Source organism: Pelodiscus sinensis, chromosome 20 (genome assembly GCF_052426305.1).
Source record: "Pelodiscus sinensis isolate ZL-2025 chromosome 20, ASM5242630v1, whole genome shotgun sequence".
NCBI classification, from domain to species: Eukaryota; Metazoa; Chordata; order Testudines; family Trionychidae; genus Pelodiscus; species Pelodiscus sinensis.
In genome coordinates, this window is record NC_143071.1 from 1,022,754 (window position 1) to 1,046,592 (window position 23,839).

At 58.7% G+C, this 23,839-nt stretch overlaps 1 protein-coding gene across 1 annotated transcript in view; it reads left to right on the plus strand.

Moving 5' to 3' along the window:
- PCYT2 (phosphate cytidylyltransferase 2, ethanolamine) overlaps positions 1–20,304 on the plus strand; it is a 32,859-nt gene extending 12,555 nt beyond the window's left edge. The window contains exons 2-13 of the mRNA XM_075904205.2: positions 8,209–8,297; positions 10,157–10,318; positions 12,340–12,406; positions 13,080–13,164; positions 13,905–13,949; positions 14,887–15,025; positions 15,610–15,692; positions 15,884–15,961; positions 17,050–17,115; positions 17,384–17,449; positions 17,874–17,962; positions 19,264–20,304. Coding sequence (XP_075760320.1) covers positions 8,209–8,297; positions 10,157–10,318; positions 12,340–12,406; positions 13,080–13,164; positions 13,905–13,949; positions 14,887–15,025; positions 15,610–15,692; positions 15,884–15,961; positions 17,050–17,115; positions 17,384–17,449; positions 17,874–17,962; positions 19,264–19,381 — 1,087 coding nt within the window. The 3' untranslated portion in view covers positions 19,382–20,304. The remainder of the gene's footprint in view (positions 1–8,208; positions 8,298–10,156; positions 10,319–12,339; positions 12,407–13,079; positions 13,165–13,904; positions 13,950–14,886; positions 15,026–15,609; positions 15,693–15,883; positions 15,962–17,049; positions 17,116–17,383; positions 17,450–17,873; positions 17,963–19,263) is intronic.
- The last annotated feature ends 3,535 nt before the right edge of the window (positions 20,305–23,839 follow it).

Here is a 23,839-nt window from a genome sequence, read left to right on the forward strand (position 1 = left end):
GGTAGGGGACAGAGTGCTAATGGGTGCTGGGGCTGGGGAGAGGGTGCTGCTGGGTGGAAGGATGCTCGCTCACGTGGCGGGGTGCTGGGGCAAGGTGCTGGGACAGGCAGGTGGCAGGGTGCTGGAGTCAGCGACATGGTCCTGCTGGGCACTAGGGTGACTGGCAGGGTGCTGGGACAAGGAACAGGGTGCTGCTGGGTGCTAGCGTGGATGGCAGGGTGCTGGGGCCAGGGTGGTGCTGAGTCTTGGGGTGTGAGGCAAGGTGCTGGGGCCAGGGCGGAGCTAGGGTGGATGGCAGGGCTGCCAAGGAGCGGGATAGGGATGGGGTACAGAGGATCTGGGAAGGAGGTGGGGGGTGGAAGGGGGTAAGGTCTGGGTGATAGAAGCAGGCTGGATGTAGGGTGTCTGGCCAGGGGGAGGGAGCAGGAGCAGATTGGGGATAGGGTGTCTGGTTACGAGGAGGAGTGCAAGGAGCGGACTTGGGTAGGAGTTGGACCTCCCTGATCTGGCACCCTCTGGACCTGACTGGTCCCAGATGAGGAATTTTTGGTCCAGGGGAGGTCATTTGAGGACTCCTGGTTCCCCCTGTCCCCACTAGGCTTCTTTGCACCTCTATCCCCTGCAACCCAACTGATCTGCCCAACCCTGTTTCTTGTTTGCCTGCACTTCCTCCAAGCCCCGCAAAACTGCTGAGCCAAGAGCCGATTCCCTGCCCCTCACTCCCCTTGAGTCTAGCCCCGGTTTCCGGCACCTCCCTCCTCCTGCAGCCAAACTGACCTCTGAGCTCCACACACACACACACATCCCCCACCCCACAGCCCAGCCCAGCCCCCCAGACCTCCCCACTCTGCAACCCAGCTGAGCTCAATTTCCCTGCAACCCAGCTGAGCTCAACCTTCCCCCCAAACCATGCAGACATGCTGAGCCAGGTGCTGATTCCCTGCCCCTGCCTTCCTCCCTCCCTTTGGCTGTGTCTACACTGGCACGATCTTGCGCCAAAGCGGCCGCTCTTGTGCAAAAATTTGCTGCCTGTCTACACTGGCCGTGTGTTCTTGCGCAAGAACACTGACATTCTCATGTATGAAATCAGGGCTTCTTCCGCAAGAACTACGATGCTCCCGCTCAGGAGTAAGCCCTTCTGTGCAACTATTCTTGTGGAAGAGGCCAGTGTAGATAGGCAACATGAATTTCTTGTGCAAGAAAGCCCTATGGCTAAAATGGCCATCGGCACTTTCTTGGGCAAGAGAACATCCACGCTGCCATAGATGCTCTTGTGCAAAAGCACAGCTTGCACATGGCAGTGTGGATGTGTTCTTGCACAAGAACTCTTGCACAAGATGTTCTTGCGCAAGAAACAACCAGTGTAGACGTAGCCTAAGAGTTTCCTCACATGAGCAAAATGAATTTTGTGTTGTGCACCAGCACTGAGTTCATGTGGCTTGTTTGGATGTGCTACCCAAGTTATTAATAAATATTTTTAAACCTCTACCTTTTCCCTCTGCTGCCATGTCTCCTCCCCTTGCTCCATCAGCTCCCCTGGTGCCTGCTGCCCCCCCACTCCTCACCCTCCTCTGCTGTCCTGACTCCTGCTCTTCTCACTGTCCTCAGCCCTCCTGCAACCTGCCCCCCTCCACCAGCCCTTCTCTCTTCCCTGTGCCCACTTCTCCAGTAGCCCCACTCTGATCATGTGAGCTACCCCTCCTCATCCCCTCTTCTAACACCTCCCTCTACAAACCTGCCCTGCGTCTCTCCTCTGATGGTGGTCCCTCCCCTGCAGGTATCTGCCCTTCTGCTTCACCCCCAGAATCCCTTGGCACCTGCACCTTCCCTTACCCCTGCACCCTCCTGGTACCTCCCCCTTCCCTCACTTCCCCTGCCCCCTTTTTCCCTGATGCCCACCCCTCACCACCCTCTGCCCCCATATCCCTCATGCCCCTGTGCCCTCACACATGACTTGCTCCATCCCGGCCTTCCTCATGCCCATCCCTTCTTTCAAGCCTTCTCCCAGCACCTCCCCTCACCTATCTAGCCCCCAAGGCCCTTACCCTGTCCCTCTCCCACTGACACCTCCCCTCCTGCCTTTTTCCTCATTGTCTGCACTTGGCCCCCTGGCATTTGTCTCTCCTCCACCCGTCCCTTTGGTGCCTTCCTCTTCCCCTTCCCCTTCCCCTCCGCACAAGCACCTTCCTTCCCTCTCCCATACCTTCTGCCTTCCACTTTGCGGGGCCAGAGTCTGTGCTTTGTCCCCGGACTCAACCCACAACTCAGCCATGCGGCGCAACACAGCACCCAGCAGGTTTAAAATCCTGGGCCGTGATGTTACGTCATGTCCGGGTGTCTCCCCACCCACTGATTTGAGCATGCTGCGCAGGGCAGCAGCAGCCTGCAAGGGGGAGCTCAGTGAAGGTTGCGCATGGCAGGGATGGGTCCGGGACAGGGGAGAGACGCTCTGGGGCTGGGGTGGGAGGATGCGCGGTGGAGGGGTCGGGACCTGCTCCAGCTCCAAATATTGCTGGAGCATGAGCACCACAAGCCCACACAACTCACCGCCCATGCCTCTGCTGGCTAGCCGGCTCTCTCTCTCTTTTCAGAGGGGGCGGGGGAGTGCTGGCTCCTTGCGGAACCCCTAGTTTTGCTCCGCGGAACACCAGGGTTCCCCGGAGCACCAATTGGGAAACACTGATATAGCTTAACTTTTTCGCTTGCCATTTGTGTGAAGCTGTATTTGGATAGAAATTCAAATACAATTAAAATTCACAAAAACATCCTTTTTTCCAAAATAAACTACCTTAAATGTGCTGGATGCAAAAACTTTTTTATCTAAACATCTTTCTATATTTGAAACTAGCTGCTTCTGTACTCAAAAGAAGAATCATTTATAGTTAGTGACTTGAACGGAATGTTTCTGCTCATCTTGTCCTTCAGTATTTTAGAACTAGTTGACCTTGTCCTCTCACCTAATCTTTATTCAGAGCTTTCCTGCTTTTTTAGCTCCAGGCAGTTTAACTTTGAATTAGTCAATGAATTGATCTACCTGAAGACACTGCCCTGAAACAGATACTCCCTCTGCACTTGCAGAAGAAGCTATAGCTCGCAGAAACTTAGTTTAGTACAGGCAGTCCCCGGGCTACGTACAAGATAGGGACTGTAGGTTTGTTCTTAAGTTGAATCTGTATGTAAGTCGGAACTGGCGTCCAGATTCAGCCGCTGCTGAAACTGATCAGCAGCTGATTCCAGGAAGCCTGGGGCAGAGCAACTCTGCCTCGGGCTTCCTGTAGTCAGCGCTGCTCAGTTTCAGCAGAAGCTGACTTGGGGACGCCTGGGGCAGAGCAGCTGGGGTGCTGCTGGGTTGCTCCAGTAGCGCCGCTCCTCGGTGCTACTGGACCAACCCAGCAGCACCCCATCTGCTCTGTCCCAGGCGTCCTAATTCAGCCGCTGCTGAAACTGACCAGCAGCGGCTGAATCAGGACCTGGGGCAGAGCAGCTAGGGTGCTGCCGGGTTGGTCCAGTAGTGCCCAGAGCGGCGCTGCAGGACCAATCGGCAGCGCCCCAGCTGCTCTGCCCCAGGGTCCAAAACAAAAGCCTGGTCTGCTGGGGGGGGGGGCACACTAGCTGCGCTCCCCCCCCCCAGCAGACCAGGGACACGGGGAGCAGAGCCGCAGCGGCAGCGGGGTGCCGTGCCTCTGAGGCTTTGCTCTGGCAAAGCCTCAGAGGCGCGGGACCCCGCCGTGGCTGCTGCTTCAGTCCCGGTGCCTGTGGTCTGCTGGGGACCGTCCCCAGCAGACCACAGGCACCGGGACTGAAGCCGCAGCCGCGGCGGGTTCCCGTGCTTCTGAGGCTTTGCTCTGGCAAAGCCTCAGAAGCGCAGGAACCCGCCCGGTGCCCCTGGTCTGCTGGAGACGGTCTCCAGCAGACCAGGGCGTCTCCAGCAGACCAGGGGCACCGGAGCAGTTTACGAACGGGGCTTTCTCGCCCCGGAGCTCGCAGGTAGCAATCCGCCACCTTGACCTCCGGGGCGAGAAAGCCCCGTTCGTAAGTGTGGATCCGACGTAAGTCGGATCCGCGTAAGTCGGGGACTGCCTGTACTTCAGTGAAGTGGGGTTCCAGATCTTTAGCCAGAGATTTCCAGCAGTTTAGTTCTTTGACACTCTTTAAAACGTGGCTGCAAAAACGTCCTGCCTGATATTCTTGTATTGAATTGAGATTATTGTAATAGATTATTATCAATTCAGAGCAGGGTCTCAATCTCCCGGCCCACAAGCCGTCCCTGGCTGGAGCAATTGTGCAATCCAGTCTGGGAGTCCCGGGAGGCTGAAGGGGGGGGCTTGTTACTGCTCCCCGAACCCTGCCCCTTCCTACCATCGCTCTGCCTCCTCCATGGCACACCGTCCCTTGAGGGACCCAGCCTCAGGAATTCCAGGGCGGAGGGGCCTGGTGTGGCAACAGCAGGGGAAGTGGAGCAAACTGGGAAAACGCATCTGCTCGGCTTCCCCAGGGCTCCTGCCGTTGTGAGGGACTGGGGGATGTCGGTGGTGGGAGGGGCCAAGTCTGACATTGGTAGCAGACATCCCTGCCCGCCTGCCAGGACTCCAGGCTGGAGTGCACAGTTGCTCCAGATTAGGGATGTTAAATTGCAGGTAATTGACTAATTACCTGCCTTGCTCCCAATCCATCTCTTTCCCCCAAGGGCTGCCCCAGCTTCATCCCCGCCTTTCCCCCTGCATCTCTTCCCCCAAGCGCTGCCCCAGCTCCATCCCCGCCTGCCCCCCTGCACCTCTTCCCCCAAGCAATGCCCCAGCTCCATCCCCGCCTGCCCCCCTGCACCTCTTCCCCCAAGCAATGCCCCAGCTCCATCCCCGCCTGCCCCCTGCACCTCTTCCCCCAAGCGCTGCCCCAGCTCCATCCCCGCCTGCCCCCCTGCACCTCTTCCCTCAAGCAATGCCCCAGCTCCATCCCCGCCTGCCCCCTGCACCTCTTCCCCCAAGCGCTGCCCCAGCTCCATCCCCGCCTGCCTCCCTGCACCTCTTCCCCCAAGCAATGCCCCAGCTCCATCCCCGCCTGCCCCCCTGCACCTCTTCCCCCAAGCAATGCCCCAGCTCCATCCCCGCCTGCCCCCTGCACCTCTTCCCCCAAGCAATGCCCCAGCTCCATCCCCGCCTGCCCCCCTGCACCTCTTCCCTCAAGCAATGCCCCAGCTCCATCCCCGCCTGCCCCCTGCACCTCTTCCCCCAAGCAATGCCCCAGCTCCATCCCCGCCTGCCCCCCTGCACCTCTTCCCTCAAGCAATGCCCCAGCTCCATCCCCGCCTGTCCCCCTGCACCTCTTCCCCCAAGCAATGCCCCAGCTCCATCCCCGCCTGCCCCCTGCACCTCTTCCCCCAAGCAATGCCCCAGCTCCATCCCCGCCTGCCCCCTGCACCTCTTCCCCCAAGCAATGCCCCAGCTCCATCCCCGCCTGCCCCCCTGCACCTCTTCCCTCAAGCAATGCCCCAGCTCCATCCCCGCCTGTCCCCCTGCACCTCTTCCCCCAAGCAATGCCCCAGCTCCATCCCCGCCTGCCCCCTGCACCTCTTCCCCCAAGCAATGCCCCAGCTCCATCCCCGCCTGCCCCCTGCACCTCTTCCCCCAAGCAATGCCCCAGCTCCATCCCCGCCTGCCCCCTGCACCTCTTCCCCCAAGCAATGCCCCAGCTCCATCCCCGCCTGCCCCCCTGCACCTCTTCCCTCAAGCAATGCCCCAGCTCCATCCCCGCCTGCCCCCTGCACCTCTTCCCCCAAGTACTGCCCCAGCTCCATCCCCGCCTGTCCCCCTGCACCTCTTCCCCCAAGCAATGCCCCAGCTCCATCCCCGCCTGTCCCCCTGCAACTCTTCCCCCAAGCAATGCCCCAGCTCCATCCCCGCCTGCCCCCTGCACCTCTTCCCCCAAGTACTGCCCCAGCTCCATCCCCGCCTGTCCCCCTGCACCTCTTCCCCCAAGTACTGCCCCAGCTCCATCCCCGCCTGTCCCCCTGCACCTCTTCCCCCAAGTACTGCCCCAGCTCCATCCCCGCCTGTCCCCCTGCACCTCTTCCCCCAAGCAATGCCCCAGCTCCATCCCCGCCTGCCCCCTGCACCTCTTCCCCCAAGTACTGCCCCAGCTCCATCCCCGCCTGCCCCCCTGCACCTCTTCCCCCAAGTACTGCCCCAGCTCCATCCCCGCCTGTCCCCCTGCACCTCTTCCCCCAAGTACTGCCCCAGCTCCATCCCCGCCTGCCCCCCTGCACCTCTTCCCCCAAGTACTGCCCCAGCTCCATCCCCGCCTGCCCCCCTGCACCTCTTCCCCCAAGCAATGCCCCAGCTCCATCCCCGCCTGCCCCCTGCACCTCTTCCCCCAAGTACTGCCCCAGCTCCATCCCCGCCTGCCCCCCTGCACCTCTTCCCCCAAGTACTGCCCCAGCTCCATCCCCGCCTGTCCCCCTGCACCTCTTCCCCCAAGTACTGCCCCAGCTCCATCCCCGCCTGCCCCCTGCCCCCTGCCCCACCTCTTCCCCCAAGCTGCCCCAGCTGCCCCAGCTCCATCCCCGCCTGCCCCCCTGCACCTCTTCCCCCAAGTACTGCCCCAGCTCCATCCCCGCCTGCCCCCCTGCACCTCTTCCCCCAAGTACTGCCCCAGCTCCATCCCCGCCTGCCCCCTGCACCTCTTCCCCCAAGCAATGCCCCAGCTCCATCCACCCCCCTGCACCTCTCTTCCGAACAGTGGAGCCTGGGGGCACAGATGGTGGTGAGCCCCTTCCCTTGGCGGCAGGAAGGAGTGGCCTGGCCCAGCCCACTGCGCTCCCCTGAGCTGGGTTCCCGGGCATGGCACTCGGGGGAGTGGAGTGGGCTGGGACCAGGGCTCTCTGCTCGCTGCTGCCGCCGTGAAACAAGCGGCTGGGTTGCTCCAACTCCTGCGGCTCCTGCTGCCACCATGAGTGCGGGCGTGGGCTCCGCATGCAGCCCTGAGGGCCCCAGCAGCCTTAGGAACGACAGCTCTGGCTGGTGCTCTGACAGATACGACCTCGCCCACCTTTTGGCTCTAATATCCTGGAACCGGCCCGGCTACAGCACCCGCTCCACGTCTGCGCTGTCTAAACGTCCCTCTACGGAGCGGCTCAGCGCAAAGGGCCGTCTCGCCGTGGCCTGTTTTCCAGCAGGGGCCAGGGCCAGGAGCCCCAGAGGGAGTGACCGGAACCGGGAATCCTCCTGTCGCCCATTCCCAGCTCTCGTAGACAGAGGCCAGGGATGGGCCCTGCCCCGCGTGGCTAACAGCCATTGATGGGCCCGTCTTCTATATGTTTCTTGGGTTCTTTTTTGACCCCTGTTATAGTCTTGGCCTTCACAACAGCCTCTGGCGAGGAGTCCCCCAGGCCAGCTGTGCGCGGTGTGGAGGAATACTGCCTTTGGTTTCTTTTAAACTGCCTGCATGTTAATTACGCTTGGCCCCTAATTCTGAGTTATGGGAAGAAGTAAATAACTTTTCATTATTTATTTTCTATGCATCTGTCAGGATTGTATAAACCTCTGCCCTCCTCCCCCACGTTATACCCCTGCCTCCTTAATCATCTCTTTTCCAAGCTGAAAAGTCTCTGTCTTATTAATCTCTCCTCAGATGGTATTGGTCTTTATCTTGCCCAGTACAGGGGACTGAAGGAGGCTTCAGTGTATCACCAGCTCCTATGAAATTCTTTTCAGCTCTGGGATGTGGAAAAAATGGGAAGGGTCTAAGTCCCCTTTTCTTGCTTGAATCTTTGGGCATCCAAGAAACACCTTCTCTGATCCCGGGGAGCGTGGAGGGAGGAAATGAATTCTGGATCTCCTCCCAGATGTCACCAGGTTAGCAGGGTTCTCCAGCCATGTGGGTAGCAGAGCTGGCTGACGGAACATAGCCTCTGGTAACACTGACACCCATTTCTAAGCTGTGTATCCGGGAGTCCCACTGTGGGCTCCCTGTTCCTCCAGCCGATGTATTGCAGAGGGCGAGTACAGCTTTCTGGGACAGGCTAGGTGCCTAATAGTGATTACCAGAAGTTCAGCTGCTGGGAGACTTGAACACTTTGAATCTTTTTTGTGGGGAAGAAGCGAGCGGATGGGTCTTTGACTGCTCTGCAGGAGGAGGATCAAATCACAGTGTTATGCAGCTGAACCCTCTTGATTGTCCATTCAGCCTAACAGTGACCCTTTGTCTTTCTAGCTATGACATGGTGCATTACGGCCACTCGAATCAGCTGCGCCAGGCTCGGGCCATGGGAGACTATCTCATTGTGGGCGTCCACACAGATGGTAAGAGGCTTTCTCAGTCCTGCTGCTGCTGCTAGGGCCAGCCAGCTAAATTGGAACCAAGGACGGTGAGCGGGATGCCCCGCAAATCCCCAGTTACAGCTTCCCTAGCAGCACCAGTCATCGAAGGAGGATTTCCCTGGCTAGTGTCAGAGCAGGGCTGCGCTCTGCTTACGGCGTGGAAAGCGCAGGAGAGAATTGCCCTGCTCTCCTCAGCTGGCGCCTGGGGTCCAGCTCGGCGTGACGTGGGCACACGGGAGAGCGTCCCAAGAGCACAAGAGTGCTCTCCTCGCCGGTGCAGGAAGGTGAAGACCAGGGTGTGTTCAGCCTTGCGAAGATGATTGAGGGGGCCTGATGACAGTGAAGCGCTCTTGCAAAGAGGACTCGCCAGCTGTTCCCCTTGTGCACTGACGGTGGAACGAGCAGCAGTGGAGTTAGTCTGCAGCAAGGGGCTGTAGGGTATTCGGAGAAACGTTCCGGCCACGAGGCTCATGGAGCTCTGGAGCAGGCTGCCAAGGGAGGTTGGGGGGTTAAGAACAGGTTGGACAAACGTCTGGCGGGGTGGCCGAGGGCTTCTTGCGTGCAGAGGTCTGCACTTGAAATCCTTCCAGCCTTACGTTTCTCTGATTCTGTGAAAGGCTTCAGAGTCCAGAGCACATGGGACTGTTTCTAGGGCCTGGCCTGTATGAGAAAACTTGCACCAGTGTAGCTTAGGAAATACCTGTCTCTTGCATGGCCCTTTTCATCTCTAAGCACTTGACAAAAGAAGGCAGGAGCATTGCCCCCACTTTAGAGAGGGGAAATCGAGGCACAGAAAAGGGACTTGCCCAAGGTCACTGGGAGGCCAGTGTCAGAGCAGGAACCAAGCCTGGGTCTCCTGGATCTGACCTTCAGGCTATGTTGCTCCTCCCAACAATTAAGTTTTGCCTAGTCACAGGTGCAAACCCCCAGCAGAGGCAGCCTTAAGCCAACATACAGAGTGTACTAGGTGGGTGGTGGACGTGTCTGTACTTGGGATCTGCACCTCTGTGTTCAGAGAGATTTTTAGTGTCACACATTTTCCTCCATAGACCAGGCCTTGTCCCTGAATGGGGATCACCCCTGAGTCTCTTACTAGCATTTGGATTCCCCTGACACCTTGGAAACTCTGCAGGGGTTCGCCATCCCTGGACTCTACAGAAATCCACGTTCAGAGGCCCGGGGCCTAAGCCCCATCCCTTGCGTGGGTTGCCAGGGATCCAGGCCCCTTCCTTTTCTAGCTGCTGAGAATGCAAGATAAGAGCAGGTAGCAGCTGAGGCTCCCCCGGATTGGGTTTTGGGAAAGGTCCAAGGCAGGGATAGGCCACCTAGGCTAGTGAGCGGTCCTCCTGCCTCAGCAGGCTGCAGCGCCGTTGTACCAAGATGGTCCCGGGACAGGGTAGTTTTGCTAAAATGTCCAGGGCTGTGCGGCAACTGTGGCAGCGCTTCGGCTGCAGAGGGAGCGCACGGCTCTCGCAGTCCCCACTGTGTGCAATCAGCATGCACCTCAGCGGAGAAGCCCTGGCGGCGGGCGCTCTGCTGATCAGCTGGGTGGCATTGGACTCGTGAGCAGCCGCACAAGCGCCCGGCCTGCAGGGAACACTGGTGCCCCCACTGGTCTAAGGTAAAATGCCCAGGCCCATGCTAGAATTGGTTAGAGCTCACCCTCCCTCTCCCCCCATGCCTTCTGGGCTGAGCTCCCACACACAAAGCTGTGGCTGGAGGTAATCACCCCAGAGTGGGAGCCCTCGGAAGTGAGGCTGCTGAGGGGCCCTTGAGGAGCCGGTGGAACTGCCTCGCCAGGTGCGCTGTGTCTCTAACTGACTTTGTTCTTTGTAACCCAGAGGAGATTGCCAAGCACAAGGGACCCCCTGTCTTTACCCAGGGAGAGAGATACAAGATGGTGCAAGCTATCAAGTGGGTGGATGAGATTGCTGCTGGAGCTCCCTACGTCACCACACTGGAAACCCTGGACAAGTATAACTGTGACTTCTGTGTGCACGGCAGTGAGTGTTGCAGCTGCGCTGGGGCCCTGGGAAGGTGGGGTCAGCTCCAGGCCTGCTGCCCTCAGCCCTTCTGCCAGATCATTCAGCACTTCTGTGTGAACAGGAAAGTCCCGCGCCAGCCCCGGGGCTCTGGCTTCTCCAGGGCTCAGGGACAGCCAAGGGACATAGGAAATACCCAGGCTTAACTAGAACCATGGCAGAACAGCAGCAGCTCTCTGGGCCTCCCTCCCCTTGCAGGCCAGCCTGGGAACCACCAGACAACACAGAGAGGGAGGGAACGCAGGGGAGACTTGCAGGCGTTCAGCTGAGCGGCCCTCCCAGCTCACAGGTTTGCCTGGGTCACAGGCAGCAGCACTGTTGCTGCAGGGGGCGGTCACTCCCTGTCCTGTGGGACCTGCGCTCTGCCTGGCCTGGCTTTTGGCTAGAGGCCTCAGAAAGAAGCAGAGTGGGATAGGGACGTTACATTTCGATTAATTAACTAATCTAATAGTCGAGGGGATTTCCATCGACTATTCAATTAGTCGATCAGGACTAGTGCGGCGTGGAGCTCAGGGCTGGGGGGAGTCCCCTGCTGACCCCGGGCTCCATGCAGCGCTTCCACTTTGAAATGCACAAGAGCCCCAGCGGGGACTCTTACACATTTCAACGGTGGAACACCGCCACTGTGCCCCTCCCCCTCCCGTGGAGCTGGAGCTGGAGGAACCAGCTTTTAAGCCAGCTGCCCCCCGTATCCTCTCCTCTTCCTGCCCCCTTGCTGCCTCTTTGTGAGAGAGGCAGCAAGGGGGGAAGCGACAAGTCGACTAGTGTGTCAGCTACCCACTAAGCTTTTGCTTATCAGCTAGTCGACTAGTCGCTTACATCTCTACACTGGGAATCCTGCGGGTGATTGAGAGGAACCTCCCCTCACATCCCCTGTCTGTGGTTGAGGAGGCTGCCTCTGGAATCCTGCGCAGAGCTTTGGTGGCCACATTTTTACAAGGATGCTGAAAAATTGGAGCGGGTGCAGCACAAAGCCGCAGCGGGTTTGAAAACGGTGCCAATGCCTTAGGGAATAGTTTTGCTACGGAGGGGAGCTTTGCTGACTGGCACTGGGCTAGGCTGGCCTATGAGTGACAGCCATCCCGCAAAGCTCTGCCTATGTTATTCTGGCTGGCTGGTGCTGTACTCAGCGGCCGTGGCCCCAGGACACCTGTGGTGCCTCTCTGCTCCACAGTGAGCTGAGCCGCTCCGTGATCTTAGGGCGCGATGTCTGAGGTCAGTCTGTGGGGCAGGCTCCTCCCAGAGAGCAGAGGTGACTTGAGCTGCGTGTGTCAAGGACGCAGCAGGAACGGAGGCGGGCAGGGCTCCCATGTACAGTGTTACACACAAGGTCAGATGAGATGAGTTCATGAAGTTTAGACTCTGTGACCCTTCCCGGTCAGGGACATGGCAGCTCCCCGCTGTTCCCTGGCAGGGGAGAGGGTGGCTGGGTACGCTGTGGGTTCAACAGAAGCATTCAGCCTGTGCTCCTGTCCCTGTCCTGACTAGCATGGAATAGTGGAGCCGATAAGCAAGAGGCTCTAGGTTACTGCTACAGACTACGTGCATTCCCCTCCCCCGTCCCAACCAGGACATGTTTTAGCCGGTTGCCCAGCAGCCAGGCTCAGGACCCTGCGTTTAAGGTGGATTAGGAGACGGGCAGGCAGTCCGGGTCCAGGAGCTCGGACGCTGCCCCCGCAGACAGAGGCTGCTGCCATCCTGCCTCTATCAGAGGCAGCCGGTCCGCAAGAGGAGCTGGTTTTTAAACTGGCTCCCCTCGGCTCAGCTCCCACCAGGCACCCTGCACTGCTGCTGGCCCCACCCCCAGGGACTACAGACTAGTCCACTAACCGATAGGAATTCCTGAGGTTACTCGACTCTTCAGTTAACCGATACTTAACGTCCCGAGTCCTGACGTGTGCTGGTCCCGCTCAGCCCTGGCAGCCCACTGGATTGCGCAGGAGGGCTCGGGAACATTGATTGGTTCTTCTGTCCCTCTGTAGATGACATCACGCTAACTGTGGACGGCAAGGACACCTACGAAGAGGTGAAGGCTGCTGGGAGATACAGGTAACCCATTGCCATCTGACCTGTGTGTGCTGCTGCGTCAGCCAGAGGTGTGGCACCAGGGCCGGTCCTAACCAATTGGTGACCTCGGGCGACCGCCCGGCTTGCCCGTAGAGCTGCCAGATGGTTTAAAAAAAATACCGGACTAAAATTTGTCAAGCAGACAAAGAGGGGGGTCGGGGAATAACCAGGGACACCTGGGAGGAAGATTTGGGAGGTTGGGCTGAAATGCGGTCGTGGCCCGCCCCTGAAACCAGCACTGTCCGCGGCCCCTTGAAAGTGGCAGCCCCAGGCAAGCGCTTGGCTCGCCCGCCCCAAGACCGGCTCTGGGTGGCAGCCAGCTAACGTGCTGGTCTTTGAGTGTCTGTAGCTATGGTGTGTCAGCTGCGTGAGTCGGCCTTCCTCCAGGCGGTGCTGCATGCAAGAGCTGGCTGGCCCCAGTGGGCCGTGACATGGACTGCAGCCATCCGTGGTGGGGTAGGTCAAGGGGAGTCTTACAGGAGCCACGCGCACTGAGGGGGGAGTGCCGGGAGGTGCAGAGGCTCAGTCAGGCAAATGTTCTCCATGTGGGGTGGGGGAAGGGCCTCGCCCAGCCCCTGGTCTGGGTTTGGCTCCTGCTCATTGAGGGGATCCCGGCTTCTCTGGCCTCTTTTAGCCTTTGCTGCTTTTCTTCCAGGGAATGCAAACGCACCCAGGGCGTGTCCACCACTGACCTGGTGGGCCGCATGCTGCTCATGACCAAGGCTCATCACAGCAACATCGTGAGTCAGAGCTGGGGCCGAGCGAGCTCCTCATGGCCGGGCTGGGCCGTGTTGGGGCCTGGCGCTGATGCAGAGCGGGGATGGGTTTTGCAAGCTGCCTCGGGGCAGGGGCCCTGGGCAATGTGGGGCTTGGGTCTGGATCCCTGGCAGGGGCAGGCTAGTGGCAGCCAGCCCTCAGGAGGGCATAGACCACGCCACATGGGGCTCCAGTGGCGGTTTAAAGGGCTCAGGGCTCCAGCCACCTTTTTAAATGACAGGGCCCTGGTGCAATTGCTCCCTGTGCCCCGCCCCCGTGGGCAGCCCTGCCCTGCTTGCCGTTGCTCAGATGCTCGCTAGGGACTCGAGTGTTGGTCCCTCTGGCCCCACGAGGCAGCAGAGAAGGGAGCTCATGCCTCTTTGCAGGGACCACTGCCAGCGGTAGAGACACACCCTCCCATCCTTGCCTGGAGAACAGGGCCCCCTGCAGAGCCCAGGGCTGCTCCTTTGGGGGCTGTGCAGTCTGGGCAGGTGGCTCCCTGCCTCGGAGTGCGGTCGGGACGTTACTGCTGGGCAAGGGCAGGGCCGGATCCCGAGCCGTGCTCGGTCTGGCTTTTGGGCCAGGTCGCCGGCGCTCAGGGTTTGGCTGTTGAATGCTGATATCAAAAGCAGGCTCAGTATCTGGGGCCTTTGCTGGCAGCAGCTTGTTCTGGGCTGAAGCTCCACCCCAGAATCAGCATTCTGAGTCTGCCCTTCCTCTGCAGGACGAGGACCTGGATTACCGCAAGCACCAGGACAACTTTGGGAAGGTGAGTGCTTGGAACTTGCTCCCCTCTGGATCTGCTGGAGCGAGTGGCTCGGTCTGCGGGTTTCACTGGTTTCAGCCTAGTGCTCTTCCAGGTGGTCTCCAAAGTGTCCCCTTCAGCACTGCTGAGGGGCTCCACGCTCCCGGGAAGCATCTTGGCCATCCAGGCCTCCTACCGACTCCTCTCAGCCTCCCTTCTGGGCAGAGTGTGTCCTTGGGCAGGGGCGGATATAGGGCAGGGCGAACAGGGCGGTCGCCCCGGGCCCCACGCTTCAGAAAGCCCCGCGGCAAAGGCGGGGCCCCGCGGAATTATGCTGCCCGGGGCCCCGCAAAACGATCATCTGCCCCTGTTCCTGGGGAATGTCCCTGGTCTGGGCCGAGTTCTCTGGGCCTTTTGGAACTGCAGAGTGATGCAGAGGAGCTGGTGTTTCAATCAGCTGCTGTTTCACCGTCCTGCCACACGGTGGGGCTAGACCCCTGGCTGGATGTTTTGCGGGTGGGGATGGCCTCGTTCCAGTCCTGCCCTGCTTGGAGAAAGCCCCGCACTCACCTGTCCTTTCTGGTGGGTAGAGCTGGAGCTAGTCCCATTCCACTTACCTTTGCCTGCTAAACTAATATACTGGATCTGGGCTGCCCTGTTGCCTGCCCCCTCTCTCCCCATTTTTTCCAGCATCACCTTCTGGGGCTCTTGGTGGATCAGAGACTAGCTCGCAGAGATGGGTCCGAAGGGCCCAGGTGCGAATACGGGCAGTGGGCCTGCCTGAATACTGAGTCCCAGGAACCAAGGAATGCCAGCTGCTGCGAGCCAGGTTTCCTGCTGGCTTTTTGCCAGCATCCTCCTCCTGCCCTGCCCTTCAGCTGTCTCGGTCACTGGAGTGATACACATCTCCCATGCGAACCCTCTGTGCCATTGGGACTGAGCCACTGTTCTCTTTGCATAGGGCCCTAAAGGTCACAGCCCCTGGACTGGCGTCTCGCAGTTCCTGCAGACTTCTCAAAAGATCATCCAGTTTGCGTCTGGGAAGGAGCCACAGCCGGGAGACACCATCATCTATGTGGCCGGAGCCTTTGACCTGTTCCGTATCCTTGGCCTGTGTGCTGCCTGGACGAGGCCGTGGCCTCTGTCTCTCTCACTTGTCCACTGGAGCAGAGAGCCCGGAGCGAGGAAAGGGAAGGGAAGGAACAGGGCGCTGCCGCGGAGGCTGAACAGGGCGCCATCACAGGGAGATGGATTTGAGAAAACAGCTGCAGCTCCCTTTCGGGGTGGATTTACACCTAGCAGGCTTGGGGCGGGGAAGGTGGCTGGGTTGTCTGAGGTCTCCTTTGTTCCCCCTTTTAAAGCCTCTTGTCACAGTGACCAGGTGAGAACTGGTCCGAGCACGTGCTGAGCCAATGCCATGGGGATATTTTTCTTTCCCTGTGCGTCTGTCTCCAGGGCTGGGCCAGTTGCCACAGTGCCCCTAAAGCCATTAGAAATGTTGGGAGGAGATCAAAGTAGAATCAGATTAACACAGGCTGGGGAGGTGCCCGGAGTTTGTGGGATGGGTGGGGGCAGAGGCAGCAAGTTACAAAAATTACTCAGGGCCCTCTCTCATACTGCAGCATCTTCGCTTGGGGGAGGCAGAGAGCGATGCTAAGGACTATGTCTTTAACTGTCGCCATAGACATTGGGCACGTGGATTTCCTGGAGAAGGTGCACCTGCTGGCCGACAGACCCTACATCATTGCTGGGCTGCACTTTGATCAGGTCAGGGTGGTGTCCTGCGTCAAGGTCAGGCAGAGTGCTGTCCTGACAGCGAGGGCCAAGGTTCCTAGGTGGGCTCAGCAGGATGTCTGCTGGGAGCCGTGCTCTGAGCCACACAGATTGTGACGCTCCTGAGGGCTTTCAAAGAACAGTTCCCCTCTTGCCAGAAGGTCACTCCTGTGCTTTGCCCCTAGGAAGTGAATCGCTACAAGGGGAAGAACTATCCCATCATGAACATCCATGAGAGGACACTCAGCGTCCTGGCCTGCAGGGTGAGTGTCTGGCAAGAGCGCTGTGTCTTGAGCTAGGTGCTGCCATCCTGCCCTGCAGCCAGCGTGCCCTGGGCTGGGCAAACTGACTAGTCAAATATTGTCGCTGTCAAAACTGGTCCAGTGATTTTAAAGCATCGACGGACTTGGCCAGTAACAGGAGTAAGACTCTACGGCCTCTGGTAAGCTCAGCTTTAGACAGATGGATGCTCCTAATTACAAAGGTCAGGTTAATGGGGTTATTTTAACTCGGCAAGACGTGAAACGCAGTAAAACGAAGCCATAAAAACCGAAACCGTGGCATCGTGATGGGATCGAAAGGGTAGAGCACTGCCCCTCTCAGGGCATCCCTGCTGGGATATTGCCACGTATTGAAACCTGGCCAAGTCCTAGGTGGTGATAGAGCAGGCAGGCAGCGTTAACTGGCCGGCTTGACAAGCCTGCAGCGGGCTGTGTGCTCACGAGGTGCCCGAGCTAAGTAGGAAGCTGGTGTTGGCAGTGAGGTGGTTGGCACAGCTGAATCAGTGCCTCCGCTCAGTGCTAGAAGGGTAAAACCAGGGCTGTTCTCACTTGTCAAAGATCCCAGGGCATTCCCGTGAGCATCAGAGCGGCCACACTGGGTCAGACGAACGGTCCAGCGAGCCCAGAGTCCGGTCCGCCAACGGAACAGGCTGAAGGGCTGAGACAGCCCCAGTGTCCTGGACAAGCAGTGTGCTCTGTAGAAAGGGCTCCTGGAGAGCTCCCGAAACGCTTTCCCTGGCTCGGCCCCCTGTGGGTGAGCTGTGCCCCACCAGCCAGGATGAATGTAGCTCCTTTGGCACTTCGCTCAGGTGACGCACGCACTGCTGCCACCCGCCATCAGGCCCAGGGCTCGGGTGTCAGCCAGGCTGGTACAGACTCACCGCATCTTGGCTCCATGATCGGGCCCATGCTTGTCAGACAAGCGAAGGATACTGGAGTCTGGGCACTGGCTGGAAGCCCCCCTTCAAATCCCCACACGCACACAGCTGAGCGGCAGGACTGGCTAGTGGGGAGTGGGTCCGACTCGGCTTTCCTGTGCCTGCAATCACGCCTAGCTTCTCCTTCCTCAGTATGTGTCCGAGGTTGTGATTGGTGCCCCGTACGCAGTCACTGCCGACCTGCTGGATCACTTCCGGGTGAGCGTCTTGGCCGCGCGCGGGCCAGCAAAGGGGTGTGGGCGTCGGAAAGCGCTTGAGTGTGGGGCAGTGGGCACAGCACCCACCCCTTTGTCAATGTCCCCTCGGTGCTTTGGCCATCCTTTATGGGGTGAGCTGGTGGCGGTGGGGCTTCACCAGGCTGTGGGGCACAGGGTTAGGGGCAGGCCCCCCTCTGGTTCCGGGGTGCTGACAGGGAGAAGTGGCACTTTCAGAGGAGTTTCTGGCTGACGTGTGCTCATCTCTCCAGGTGGAACGTGTGTGTCATGGGCTGACGGAGGTGGTGCCGGACAAGGATGGCTCCGATCCATACCAGGTGAGCCTCCAGCAGCTGCCACTGGCTCCATTGATGCCTGATGGGGCATGGCTCTGAGGATGCTCCGCAGCTCAGAGCGCACGTCTGGTTGTGCATCGCCCCAAGAAGTTCTAGCCAGCAGCTCTGGCCTCCTTCCGCCCCAGCGTAGCTGCAGCAGCAGAACCTACAGAACACTCAGATCGGTTCCTTGTCCTGAGCTGTTTGGCTGCCTTCCCGGGAGAAGAAAGCCCTCCAATCTCAGTGTTGGGAGCCAGCTCACTTTCTGCCTTTGCAGCCATGCAGCTTGGGGGATTTCCTGTGCTTGCAGAGGGAGGATTCTGTGCCAGGCTGGGGGCCTCGGGACCTGCTCGTTGTTGATTCACTGGGCTTGAAATCCAAAGAGCTCCATGTTCCTCCCGTCTTAGCCTGCTGTGTCTCTTTGCAGGAGCCCAAGAGACGTGGCATTTTCCAGCTGGTGGACAGTGGCAGCAACCTCACTACAGACCTGATTGTGCAAAGAATCATTAAGAACAGGTTGGCTTCCTGGCCTCCGAGGGTTCTGCCCCATTAGCCCCAGGCTTATCCCATAACTAGCATCAGGACGAATCAGAGCGAAGAGACAGGAGGAGGAAGTCTCTGGCTAAACACTGGAGGCAGGAGACTTGGTGTCTGTTCCCAGCTCGCCACATTTACCCTGGACTCGGGAAAAGTCACTTGGGGCCGGATTTGTAGAGCTGCACATGAAAGCGAGTGCCCTCCTGCTTACAGAACTCTGCAGCTGGGCACACAAATATCCACCTCCTGCCTCCTCTCCCCAGTGAATCGCGTGAGGCCTTAGCTCGTTCAGTCTTATGCCTGTCAGGGCCCTTGGCTGGATTCTCCGAAGCCTGCGTCTTGTTTGATTTGCTGTTATTAAATGCCAAGGGGTAGAAATTCCCCTGCTAGGTCCTGGGCCTGGAAACCCATTGTGCTGTCCCCTCTGGCCAGCTGTTGGCATTTTGCCCTTTCAAGCCTAAGCCGTTCTCCTCCGAGGACGAGGGCAAGGGCTATTGGTAGGTCCCAGGTTGGTACTTGGCGTCACCCAATAACATTCATAGGCAGCAGGTTTAAAATGAGTAACAGGAAGTATTTTTTCACACAACACACAGTCAAGCTGTGGACTCCTGGCCAGAGGATGTTGTTAATGTCCTGGTCTTCACTAGTTCTTTTCTGAACCCTGCTAAATTCATGGAGGACAGGTCCATCAGGCCGTTAGCCTGACTGGGCAGGCCTGTGCCTGGCCTCTGTTTGCCAGAAGCTGGGAATGGGCGACGGGACAGATCACTGGGTGATTCCCTGTTCGTTCCCGCTGGGGCACCTGGCACTGGCCACTGTCGGCAGACAGGACGTGGGGCCGGCTGGACCTTTGGGGTGACCCAGCCTGGCTGCTCTGGCAGCGAGCCACCAGTTGGAGGAGAAGCTGGAATAGGGCCAGGCAGGACAGAGCTGTGTGTGGATGTCAGGCCCCTCCCTGTGAGCAGTATAAAGAGCCTGGTTCTTTTACCGTCCCACGGGGATGTGACCTGGATCTGCCCCTTTGTTTCCTCCACGTGGGCAGGTTCATGCGCCTGGGCTCTCTGCGCCAATACTGAGCGGCTGAGCGGAGTGGCATGGCTGGGCAGGTGACAGGCGGAGGGGAGGGCAAACAGCCCAGTGCAGTCTGAGTAGTGGGGCTGGGGCTCACCGGAAAGCTTCAGAAGTACCAGCTGGTCATGAGACTGGCCGGGGGCCCCTTGGTCTAGGCGGAGCAAAGGCTGCTGGGGAGAGAATTCCATGGGATCTGCTGCTTGTTGCAGGTTGGAGTTTGAAGCCAGGAACCAGAAGAAAGAAGCCAAGGAGCTGGCAGTGCTGGAGGCCATGAAGAAAATGGAGGAAGAGGGGCTTGAGAGGGGCCCGCAGAGCCAGGAGCACTGAACGCGGCTGTGGAGGGAAGAGCACAGCAGCTTCAGACCAGGCCTTTCTAGCGCCTGCCCCGAGGCCAGGACACTGCTGGTGGCCGCCCCGGGGCATCTCCCTCCCTCCTCAAACCCTACTGCACAGATTGCACAGAGGACCGGCTGGGAAGCTGCTCCCTCGCTGTCTTACTCAGCCCCCACTTCCTCCTTTCCCGGGGCGGGGCTCAGTTGCCCCTTTAAAAAGTTTTAATTCTAACGACTGTTTTAACCTGTTGTGGTTTTGCCTTCTGAGGCGTGGGGGTGCCCTCCACAGGTTGTGCTGCCAGGCAGCTGCAGGCTTCACACCTGCCTCGGGGCTTTCCTGCCCACCACAATTTTACAAACTGTAGCATTTGCTCCTGCCCAGCCCTTGGCCTGGGGGTCTGAGCCCACAGGACTTGCAGTGAGGGCTTGTGGGCGCTTGGCACCAGTGAGAATCATTAGCCAGTAGCAGCGTCCCTCGCAGCTGGTGCAGAGCATCAGCTGCCGTCTGCAGGAGCCTCCGGCCAAGGTCTGTGCTGAGCAGGTGCTGGGAACAGGCCAGTCCCTTCTGCCGGGCTCAGAGCTACTTGTGCTCTGGGGGTTTGGGTCAGACTGGAGAAGATGCAGCCACAGCCCCGCAGAGCCGAATGCATTGCCAGCAGCAGAGCGAGAAACGGGCTCGCCAGGGGGCCGCTAACTTTACTCACCGTGCTTTCCCTGGTCCCCTCTTCCGGCAGAGCAAGGGCCTTGGCCTCTGCTGGGGGCCTGCAGGAGCATGGGGGCTGCTGTGCGGGCGCGCTGCAGGGCGCTGGTCCTGCCTTGCGGGGCATTGGGCTGGGTGCACAGCCCTTCCCACCTGGCCATTGTCCATCTCCCGCTGTTGGGTGTTTGGTGGTGGTGTTAATAAACTGTTGAGCTCTGGGTGTCGGTGACTGGCTCTGCATGGGAGGGGCCCTCAGGCCATGGGGCGGTGCCCGTTTCCCTAGCAAGTGAGAGGCCAAAGGGGGAAGAACTGTGCCAATGCCCAGCAAGCCCTGCCCTAGCTTGGCCCCAGTGCCTGGGAGAGCCTGGGGCTACTCGGTCCCTCCCACTCCCCAGCCCCCCTGGGCTGCAGCCTCTGGCCCGCGGTGCTGAGAGCTGGGCAGAGCGCGGCCAGGTTTGAACATTCCTGGGCCCATGGGGCTCTACCTTGGGGTGCCTCGTTGAGCAGGAGAAACAGGAGCCTGGCACGGTGAGAATGTAGGTCACCCCACACCCGAGCTCCAAGGGCCTCTCCAGTCTTCCCCCCTTCGTGCCCTGCTCCCCAGTGCCAGGTCCCAGCTGCATTCTGGTCTTACCCCACAGCATCCTGGCTCAGTGCAGCTCTCTCCACCTCCGGCGCCTGGCTCTATTTCCGCCTCTTCTCCCCCTCCGGAGCCCAGATCCGTTCCTGGCCTCTTCCCATCCATGGCTGTTCCCTCCTCCTCTGTACGCCCCAACCTCCGTAACGAGGCGCTTTCTTGGTCCCCATCGCTTGCTGGCTCAGTCACACAGTTTCTGGCCTGCAGCGAATGGCAAAAATATTCTGATGAAGCAGATGAAAATTATCCACAGCCAGGGGCTTGGCTCGGAGGAGCTAGCAGACTAAGGTGACTCTAGAGCCTATACAGGCAGGACAGACTCCACCTAAACCAAAATGGAACCAGACTGCTGGCACTTCACATGAAAAAGTTCGTAGAGCAGTTTTTAAACTAAGGGCTGGGGGAAAGCCGACTGGTGCGGCAGAGCACTTGGATTGGACTGAGACGTCTCTTAGGGGAGGCTCTGTGTTCTAGTCAGGAGGGGAGGATGGAAGTATGGGTCAGATCAGATGAAACAAAAGAAAAAGTAACATCAGGAAATGACATTTATAATTTGTCACTATTTAAGTGCTTATACACAAATGGTGGAAGTCTAAATAGTAAGATGGGTGAACTAGAGTGCCTTGTTTTAATGTAATAGGCATCACGGAAACTTGGTGGAATGAGGACAATCAATGGGACAGAGTCATCCGGGATACAAAGTATATCAGAAGGACAGAGCAGGTTGTGCTGGGGGGTAGTGGCACTGTAGGTGAAATAAAATGTAGAATCAAGTGAAGTAAAAATATCTTAAGTGAGCCAAAATGTTCCATAGAATCTCTGTGGATAGTATTTGCATGTGCCAATAATAAAAGTATAGCAGTAGGGATATATTATTGACCGCCTGATCAGGACAGTGATAGTGACCATGAAATGCTAAGAGATTAGAGAGGCTATCAAAATAAAAAACTCAATAATAGCGGATTTCCTCTATCCCCGTATTGACTGGACACACGTCACCTCAGGACAGGATGCCGAGATAAAAGTTCTTGATATGTTAACTGACTGCTTCTTGGAGCAGCTGGTTCTGGAACTCACAAGGGAGAGGCTATTCTTGATTTAGCCCTAAGTGGAGCAGAGGATCTGGTTCAAGAGGTAAATATAGCTGGACTGCTTGAAAATAGTGACCATGATGTAATAAAATGTAACATCCCTGTGATGGGAAAAGATACCTCAGCCCAACATTTAATTTCGGAAAGGGGCGATACACAAAAATGAGGAAGACAGTGTGATGCAGTATTAGTACCTTGCTGGCTGCCATGTTTGGGTGGTGGGCTGTGGGTGACCCCCCACTGGCAGCTATCTGCAGCATGGCCCAGCAGGACTGAAGCGCAGGTGGGAGGGAGCCCGCCTGCCACCCAGCCCCTACCACCAGGCCAGAGCTCTTGTCCCAGTTGACCCGGGCGGAGGAGGCTGCTGAGTAGACGGCTTGACAAGCTTCCACCTGCGCCATGTCGCCCGGGTCCTGGACCATGAGGAGCACGTCATCGGTGTACGCCAACAGGACCAGCCACGTCAACCTCTTGCAAAGGAGATGGAAGAAGAGCGAAGAGCTCCATGGCCAGAGTGTACCGCTGGCCTGACAGCGGACAGCCTTTATGTACTCCTCGCCCGAAGCTGACCGGTGCGGTCAGGGTCCAGTTGAGCTTGACCAAGCAGTCTGCGGAGGCGTACAGCACCTGGAGAAACCCCACAAAATGGGGCCCAAAGCCGAAGGCCCGCAGGGTGCCCAGGAGGTATCCATGGTCCATCCAGTCGAATGCCTTCTCCTGATTCAAGAACAGGAGGGCGAACGACAGACTGTCCCTACACCCAAGCTCTAAGAGATCCCGGACCAGAAAGAGGTTGTCAAAGATGGTTCAGCCTGAGATGGTGTAGGTCTGGTCTGGATGGACCACGTCTGCCAGCACAGGCTTTAGAGAGACGGCTTTGGCGACGATTTCATAGTCCGTGCTGGGGAGTGAGATGGGACGCCAATTCCTCAGATCGCGGAGGTCCCCCTTCTTGGGCAGCAGGCGAGCATGGCTCGCCTGCACAATAAAGGACTTGGCCCAGATGCTAGCAAGGTCCGGGCCAAGGACATCCCAGAACACACGGTAGAACTCCACGGTCAGCCCGTTCAGCCGGGGATTTATTGGTGGGCATGAAACAAAGGGCTTCCAAGAACTTGGCCAGAGAGAGAGGCAGCTCTAGCCAGTCCTGGTCGCCCGTGCTGACCGTTGGAAGTTCATTCCAGAGAACCCGGTGGGTGTCGGTTGGATCCATCGAGAAAAGGGAGGCATAGAAGGCATGAGCCCTCTCGCGCATCTCCACTGGATGTGTGAGGGGAGCGCCATCCTCCGCCAGAAGGCAGGTGATGTGCTTTTCACCCCCCTCTTTCTCCAGGGTGTAGAAGAAGCGGGAGCAGCAATCCATCTCCCGAAGGAGATGGATGCGAGAATGAACAAAGGCACCCCGGGCCCACAGGTCCTCAAGGGCCCGGAGTTCCTTCCACCTCTCCCGGAACGCTCCACAGAGGGTGGATCTCTGGGACCGGTGGCCAGCCGCCTCTCTAGCTCTAAAACCTCCCATTCCAACTGCTCTATCACCGCATCTCTCCTGGCTGGCCTCCCAGGTGTAGTCGTGGCAGAAGAGCCGCGTGCGCACCTTCCCCACATCCTACCACTGCCGCACCGAGGGAAAGGCACATCGCTGCCCGCGCCAGGCCAGCCAGAACTCCTGGAAGGACGCTACGAAGCTCACGTTCTCCAGCAGGCTGTTATTGAAATGCGAGTAGGCCGGCCCTGGCCTCTCTGAGGAAAGAGAGGCCCGTACGGCCACCAAGCTGTGGTCCGAGAAAGGGGCTGGCCGAATGCTGGAGGAGTGGGCCCGGAAGAGATGACGACGAGACAGATAAACGCAGTCCAACTGGGAGTGGAATGACCGTTGACCCACCACCCGGACGTAGGTAAACGCCATTTCCCCGCCCAGGTGGAGGTCTCGCCAGACGTCCACCAGGGAGTGATGGTCTGTTATCTGCCTGAGGATGTCCGCGGTGGCCAGGCACTGCTCGGTCCCCGTACGGTCCCGCTCCGAGG